Source organism: Coenobita brevimanus, chromosome 15 (assembly GCF_032717465.1).
Source record: "Coenobita brevimanus isolate Jiangsu-jjx chromosome 15, ASM3271746v2, whole genome shotgun sequence".
NCBI classification, from domain to species: Eukaryota; Metazoa; Arthropoda; class Malacostraca; order Decapoda; family Coenobitidae; genus Coenobita; species Coenobita brevimanus.
The window spans coordinates 19,968,352-19,977,036 of record NC_136968.1 but is presented as its reverse complement, the minus strand read 5'-3'; the positions used below and the strand labels follow the sequence as shown (position 1 = coordinate 19,977,036).

General features: G+C 43.2%; 1 protein-coding gene across 1 annotated transcript; it reads right to left on the bottom strand.

The window, feature by feature from the left end:
• Positions 1–1,713: 1,713 nt before the first annotated feature.
• Positions 1,714–7,336, bottom strand: LOC145390693 (sulfotransferase 1C4-like). The gene is made up of 5 exons (XM_080265483.1): positions 7,230–7,336; positions 4,966–5,122; positions 4,240–4,366; positions 3,693–3,971; positions 1,714–1,805 (listed from the first exon to the last, which is right to left on the bottom strand). Exons 1-5 carry the CDS (start codon positions 7,334–7,336, stop codon positions 1,714–1,716), a joined length of 762 nt encoding a protein of 253 aa, XP_080121609.1.
• Positions 7,337–8,685: the final 1,349 nt, after the last annotated feature.

The window sequence follows — 8,685 nt, the reverse complement described above, 5'->3', positions numbered from 1 at the left end:
ACTCGTAACACTACTTAGCACACCATCCAAAATAGGTGAATGTCTCACTCTCAGTAAAGTCATTCCCCATGTCCCCCTTGCACGGATTCAAAGCAATGTCTTCTACAAGCATCTTACTGGCTAATCTCACGCAACGAGCATCGAGTGGCATGAACTCCACGACACCAGGTCAGAGTACACTTCTCACAACAGATAAGTAAAGCAGTAGATGCCATCCCGCGATGCAAAGTAATCACCAAGATAATGAAAATGAATATGGAGAACAACACTAACTGTTGGCTTGCCAGCTATTTATCTGGCAGATAAGCAAATGTTATATTCCACGGCAAGTCATCATGAACAAGAAATTTCCCTAACGTAGTTGCACAGGTCTTTCTTGTCTCACCCATACTCTTCGAACTATACACACATATTCCCACACCCCAGCCACTTACAAACATTGCCTCATTATGCAGATGGCATCACCAAAATAACCACACACTTCGTTGCAAACACAGACTCCACACCGCAACAGGACTTGCTCAGCACACTACAGACTTGTGTGGACGACAGGCTGATGATTGCCCCAGTCAACTCCAGCACCACACTCATCATTAGCAGTAAACATGACCACAGGCACTCCCCCCACATCACACTTAACAATGTACATGTGCCACACACACCCTCTGTTAAGACCCTTGGAGTGACATATAACACTGGACTCACCTTCAAGGGCCAGGTACATCAAGAGGCGGTGCATCCCCAGACTCAATGCACTAAGGGCAACTACGAGTATAAGGCCACACTATGTTGAACAAAAAGAAACACTCTTCTTACCCAACAAACATTAGATGAGTAATGTCATATGCCTCCCCGGCATGGGCTCCCATCCTATCTAATGTTTGCTACAACACATTGCAGATCATACAGAATAATGCTTTATGCATCACCACAGGTTCCACCAAAATCACACCAACAGCTTACTTGCAGTCTGAAACAAAAGTCCTCCCTGTCAGAACTACCTCGATATGAGGGGCACACAATTCTCTGCAGCAGCCGTCTCCAATTCACAATACCCATGCCCTTCTATGAAACAAACACACAACACACCTAGGCACATAAAACACTCACCACACATATGTACATTATCAAACCCTCTACAACAATATCCCACCTCCAGATATTCCAACACAAGCAATGAAAAAACACCTACCTACTGTATTCATGTGCAGGGCAATACAACACCTCGATCACAACACCATACTACAACCCACCCACCCCTCCGGACATCCACGCATCGGATGTGTCCTTAAACTGAGCTGAATGAGCTCACTTAGCATCACTCAGAGCAGGACAACACCCAGCCTTCCACAACTAATAGTTTAGATTAGAGGGCATCATTAATGGGAAGAGAAACACACCAGGCTTCTCAGCATTTGAACATTACCCAACAAAGAAGAGTGGGAAACAGACAAGGTGTAAAGTTAAGTGAACTTTTATCCCTGGGTGTACCTAGGTGGCACCTCCCCGACTGCCTTACTCCCCGTCTCCACCCAAGCCTGGAGAAGAATAAAGATCCTTGTCAATTTTTGCAATAAACAAATCTCAATTGCAGTGGTTCATTAATATCACAGATAATTGTTTTTGGTATAAATTTTTCATCATAATACTAACTCAAGATTGGCTATAAAGTGTCAGGAGTGGAAATAAAAGCATAAAGTAACAATCTCATACTCAAATCATGCCCAAGAAAATTTGTGAGTATGGTACCTGGAACTTGGCCTTCATTTGGGGAGTGAAGCGATTGACCCAGTCCCCAGTGGCACCTGTAGGGAGAGAAGAACACAGGATGAACACTGAGAACAGTGCCACTAAGAGCATACAATACTCAGTGTAAATTCACCTGATGGAACTGGGCCACTCCTACAACTTGAAAACTAAGTCGCAGTTGCGTGAATTTAGATGAAATTTAGTAATGAGGTGGACATGAGCCTCCTTCATTAATAGTTAAATTGATCTTCCAATCTGACTTCACTTGGCCATCAACTGAGCTGCAAAGGGTTATGGATCTTTGTCAGGTAAAACATGCTATTTCACCTTTATCTGTGGGCTCACCTTAATCTCACCCAGCTTATATCTACCTATTTCTAGTAAAGGATGGTCCATGTATTACACCATGGCCCGTATTCTTGTCAGTTAAGGAAGATCCCTGACACCTTTTCCTAAGCGGTTTGTTTATTATACCTTACTGTACTCTTCAGTCTTACATAACTACTTCTAAATCACCATACTCTGGAAAAATAACGTACAGAAGGATATTAACCAGCCATATCTCAAAATAAATCACTAAGGAAGAGGTGCTAGGGAGCTTCCTTACCCAGTGACAATATAGGTCCATGTGTTGCAAGGACGGCTCAGTCAGCGAAAACAATTTCTACTTCGCATAAATTTTTCTGCTTCTCTGTGTATAGCCAGACGCCTTAATCCCGTAACGGGTGCCCACAAACAAATAGCCTCCATGTCACCCTGTCTCCTGCCATTTCGCTGGCCTCTCCCCAACTCACATCCCCGTCTTATATACCTGTCCACTCCATCCCTCCATCTCATCCTCCGTCTCCCACTCCCTCTCCCTCTTTTCTACATTTTTACTACTTTCCATAAATCTTTTCATCCTTAATGCTCTCCACTATTTTGCTTTCACTGACTGCATGGTGGATTAGTAGTTTCACGAAGAAGCCTAAATCTCTGCTTTCCCCATACCAGCAGACTGAGCCAGGACCACACGATACAAGGGTGCAATATACCATCCATCTTGTGTATAGTTGTATGCCCAGCTTAGCATACTGTAACCTGGTCATTCAAACCTGACATGCTTAACCTATTTTGTCTGACTGGCTTGCATCCATTAATGAGGTGAGTGAAGATGATAATGATGTAACTACTTTCCATAAATCTTTTCATCCTTAATACTCTCCACTATTTTGCTTTCACTGACTGCATGAACACTACGACGAAGACAGGGATGATGATGATGACGTTGATGATGTAACGACAATGATGATGAACACTACGACGATGACAGGGATGATGATGATAATTATAATGATGATGATGATGATGATGAAGATGTAATGGCAATGATGACGAACATTAAGACGATGACAGGGATGATGGTGATGATGATGATGATGATGATGACGATGATGATGTAACGACAATGATGATGACATTAAGACGAAGACAGGAATGATGATGATGATGATGATGATGATGATGATGATGACGATATTGACGATGATGATGATGATGATGATGATGATCATGATGTAACGATAATGATGATGAACACTAAGGCGAAGACAAGGACGATGATGATGATGATGAAGATGATGACAGTGATGTAACAACAGTGATGATGAACACAAAGACGAAGACAGGGATGATGATCATGATGATGATGTAACGGCAATGATGATGAACACTAAGATGAAGACAGGAATGATGATGATGTTGATGATGACGATGATGACAACTGATGACGAAGACGACAGACAATGATGATGATGGAAATGAAGGCAACAATAACGATAGTGATGCCAGAGGTGACAATGACAATGGACAATGATGATGATCATTATGATGGTAATGAAGACAATAATAATTATAATGATGGCAAAAATTATGACAACAAGGACGACGCAAATTAAACTCACCCTTCCTCACAAACTCGGCCTCTCCCGGCATCAGTTCAGGCGATTCTGAAGTGAGACTGAGATTAGTGACAGGTCTGGCCTTCATGTTGGCAAAGCTGGAATGCTGGGCCACCTGCAGCAGCTCGTCTTCCGTCAGGCCTGTGGCGAGGAAGTGGTCCAGGCGCTGAAGTTCCCTCAGCGGATCCTTGTTCATGTCTTCGTAGTACAGCCAGAGGAGGTTTGGGTGGGTGCGTTTTGCCCATGCCTCGCTTAAGTGACTCCAGTATGGCCCTCGCAGAACTGTGAAGAAGAAGAATAAGGAGAAGAAGAAGAAAAATAATGACAGAAGGAGAAGAGAAGGAAAAGGTGAAGGCGTGGGAGAAGGAGAAAGAGAGGCAGGGAAAGGAGAAGAAGAAAAAGAAGGATTATATACAGCAATGTATACCTACCGACTGCCTTAAGATCAAACATCAACAATCAGTTTATAAATTTGTCCAAAGTCGCTTTCTTCATTCTCTCTCTCTCTCTCTCTCTCTCTCTCTCTCTCTCTCTCTCTCTCTCTTCTTACCTAAATCCCGACACCACAAATCCAGGAACTCTTCCAGGTCGCCCTTGAAATTCACTGACTTGACGAGTCTTTGAAGGTGGTAGTAAGACACACACACGTCACCCGGATGTCTAGCCACATATATCGCCTATGAACGAAAATGTAAACTATCATCATCATCATCAAGATCATCATCATCATCATCATCATCATCATCATCGTCATCATCACCATCTTAATTTTCATACCCACCATTCTGATTTCAATCGACAACAGTAGATCACAACTAACAGTTTCTGTAAAATGTGTTGCAAAGAAAAAACTGAGCAGATTTGAATTCGTTATTTTCCACTAGGCTAAATGGCAAAATATTAAGCCGAAATTATTCACCAAACATTTTTATCAAAGGATTTTCAACCAAATAGCTGTATCTCAATTAGATGCTGAGAGATTTGAATTTCATATATGCTGTTTCTAGAATAAAACTGTGTATATCACCTTCAAAAATAGGTCAAGGTTATTTATATCTGGCATAAGGACTTGGGTTAAGCTAGGATACCTTACCATCAAGATCAAAGAAAAACGTGCGAAGAATACTGACGAAAACAAGAAGCTTCGCCATTTATCTGGCAAAGCCGAAATTAAGTTTCTGTCGCCAGAGAATGAGAGAGAGAGAGAGAGAGAGAGAGAGAGAGAGAGAGAGAGAGAGAGAGAGAGAGTGAGAGAGAGAGAATGTACGTCACCAACCTTACAGCTCTCAAGAATGGATGGCGGGAGAAGTGAGAAGGGCAGATGGGTTTTGATTATTCTAGGAGAAGGAACGGACTCAGCATGGGCCAAAAATACCCCATTGGTGCCCGGGTCCACGTCTGGATGTTGCTTTAAAAAACTGTCAACCAGATAACTGGGCCGGGGAAGATCTGGACGGTAAATCGAGTCATATCTGAAAAAAAGGATGGTTGTCAGTTTCTCTCTCTCTCTCTCTCTCTCTCTCTCTCTCTCTCTCTCTCTCTCCATCCTTTACTCACCACTTCTTCATGACTAGCCCCATATTCTAGTATTAATCCTGGCTCATTGACAAAAAATGACAATGCTGTGGCTCTACATCCCTTACATAGCACTTTTTCATGACTAGCACCATATCGTAATGTTAATCTGTTGTTACACCCCAGCAGTAAAGATGGGGAGATGGCAAATTTGGGCGAAATAAAAATTAGAAGAATATAATAACTATACTCTGTTTACTCTAACTTGGCACAAAATTACCCCTTCTAACTAGAATGTGGAGTTGTAACAGATGAACTCTAGAATATGGTGCTAGTCACGAAGAAGTGCCGTGGAAAGGATGCCGCACCGTGGCAGTATATTATTCTACCAGTGAATTATGGGATATAAACTGAGAAAGGATCAAAATATCCACCTACACTCCCTTCACTTTAACTTGGCACAAATTTCCGTCCATACGCAGCTTACTTCTCGTAGTTCAGGGGCAGAAAAGGGCAATTCTAAGTCTCTACTACTTTTACACGGCACTTCTTCGTGATCAGCATCCTAATCTAGTATTAACCCACTGTTACAACTCAGCATTCACGATGGAAAGACGGCAATTTTAGGCCAGGTTGTGGAAAAGGATGTAGAGCCGTAGTATTGTCTTATTTTCCAGTAAAAGAGTTAATGAAGGCTGTATCTGACCACTCCAGTTCCTAACATCTATGCCAAACTGTAGTAGTAGTGGTAATGGTGGTGGTGGTGGTAGTAGTAGTAGTAGTAGTAATAGTAGTGGTGGTGGTGGTAGTGGTGCTGTTGGCATTTAGTAGTGGTGGTAGTAGGAGTCCTCCTCGTTCCCTTCACCATTCTCCTTTCGAGCATAGGGAGGGATCTGAGGGACATTTGTATAACCAGGGAGAGGAGTGGCCTGTTCATTTCAGTGCCACCGCGAGAAGGCGTCCCTCACTATACATACTCAATGGAGGACACAGAAGACTAAGCAACACTTCTTCCTTTACTATGATATTGACGTGTTGGCTGATAGGCAAAACAAATCGCTAAGAGAGCGGCGTTACGTAGTCCAGATCAATGAGAATATGGCTTGAACGCTATAATAATATATCAGAAGATGGAAGAGTTAATCCATCCATCATCTAATTCAGTGTTGCCCCAGGAAGAGCGTACGAGCCCGGGGCTAGGCAAGTTAGTCCCGATATTTAAGATGAGAGTGACCGGCCTCACTCATCCCTAAGTGGCATTACGTGAGCAATAAACCCCAACCACTCCTTGGATAAACATGCACCGGCTCAGTCCGACTGAAGCGCCTAAATTACCCACTAGATCACCAGGTGCCATACTTTGGTTTTATGGTTACCACCCAGCATAGTAAAAGGTTTCCTGGTTTACAAGAAACCATTTGGCTTCTCACTCACTGTAGAGTCACCCGTAGACAGACGGAGGAGGAAAGAAACGAAGGAAAGAAATGTAGACGAGGACAGAAGAAAATAAGAAAGAAAGAGAGGACAGGGCAGTCTCTCCGAGAACAGCACTACTCGAGTGAGTGGGTGGTGAGACAAATAATAAAATCAAAGTAGTTTACGTTCAAACGAACGTGGATTACCACCATCACTGCTACTACTCCTACTACTATTACTGCTACTACTACCACTACTTCTACTACTACTGCTACTACTACTACTACTACTACTACTATTACTACTGCTACACACCACCACCACCACTACTGCTACTACTACTTTTATTTTAGATCACCTCCATCCATTAGGGAATTATATTTTGAGGATCAAAACCAACCTTCCTAATACAGTTCACCATTTGGAGTTGTTACGTGAAGCTTAACACTAACCCTCATATTACAATCCGTTGGCCCCAAGCATGCCAATAGCTGTGGTTACCAACCATGTACTATTACTTTTATTACTTTATTCTATATTCATTAACTTTACAGTGTCAATAAAGACATTAATCTAATGGAGTCGCTGGTCTATGCGATTCTCGCCCACAGTAACTTCGATCCATACCCGCCAGAGTGACACGCCTGAGGGCTGATAATCTTGTGCCTCTGAGACATAGGAGTGCAGACCTCACGAGGAAGAATGACAGTCAACATCTCATCCAGGCCATAACAGAACTCTGGGGTTGACACTTCTTCTCAAAAAGAACCTCTCCCAGTCTCGAGTAGAATCTCTCCGCCTCTGGACCCATCCCACCTGATGTGAACAGAAGGGAATTGAATCGACCATGGTCCACATGTTGGATCTTTTCTTCATGGTTTCTGTTTTTATCTTGTTTATTCCTTTTGTGTGCAGTTTCGAGAGACAGTTCACGATGACATGCTGCCATAGGATCAAATATCCTAATGTTGAAGAAAGTCCTCTGCCCACGCGTCCAGAAACCTCGAGCACTGACATCCACTCTTGCATCATTTGATGTGTTTGCTGTTTTCTGGGTGAAGTGCTTGGTGTCTAGGGGTAGCATAGTTGGCTCAATCGTGACATCATGGCATATTTCCTGCAGCATTTTGGCAGTGAGGTTGCATACTTCACCATGTCGGATGCACACAAAGCCTCCCTTCTTGCAAACCATTGCATCGTTTGTATCAAATGCAATGCCACAGACACAGTGTTCTCTACTGGCCACCCATATCTCAAGGCTATGGCATCAATAAATTCTTGTTTGTTGAAGTGAAAGACTTTTGCCTTGAGAGGCAGGGTTGTCACCCAGTTTGATGCCACCACCTCCTGTGCCATTTCAACTCTTCTGCACTGATCTGGTGTTAGATGTTCGGTTATGTACTGCAGCTGGTCCTATTGTCTTGATTCTCACTCCTTGTTTATCTGTGTCTTTATGTCTTTCTGCATTTGATGGTCGATTTCACTCGTCTCAACCTGGGAGCAAATCTTCTGTGATAAGGATTCAGTGAGCCTAAGTGAATTTCTATGTTCGTAGCTTGCCACAGCTGCTGGATTTCCAATGCCAAGGCCTCCCATCCTGGGTGGTAATGCTAGAATGTCCCTCTCTTCTGGTGTAGGGATGTGGCCATTGGTCAGAGATGGGGTGGAATGAATCCCTGATAGCATCCTCCAGTGGTTGTTGCAGCAACTCTATATCTGGTATGGTCCTCATCACGAAGGTCCACTTGTGTTTGGCACCATATGTAAATGCGCTGTATGCCGCAGGAGGTTCTCGTTTTGCGTGGCTGGGTAGTACATGAATTTCTTCTACCCATGTCTTTACCTTATTGGTCACATATTGGTCTTTGAATTCCTTTGTTCCAATCACAGCGACTAGATGCTTCTGACCTTCCTTAGTCACTACCACTTTTGTGTCTCTAAAGGCATCCTGTGCATCTGGATAGTAAGCTGGTTTCATGATCAAGATGGACTTACTTGCATTAGGGCACCAACCTGTGTCAGGGCCATGAGATGTTACAAGGTCCCACCATTCTCTCACATTGTC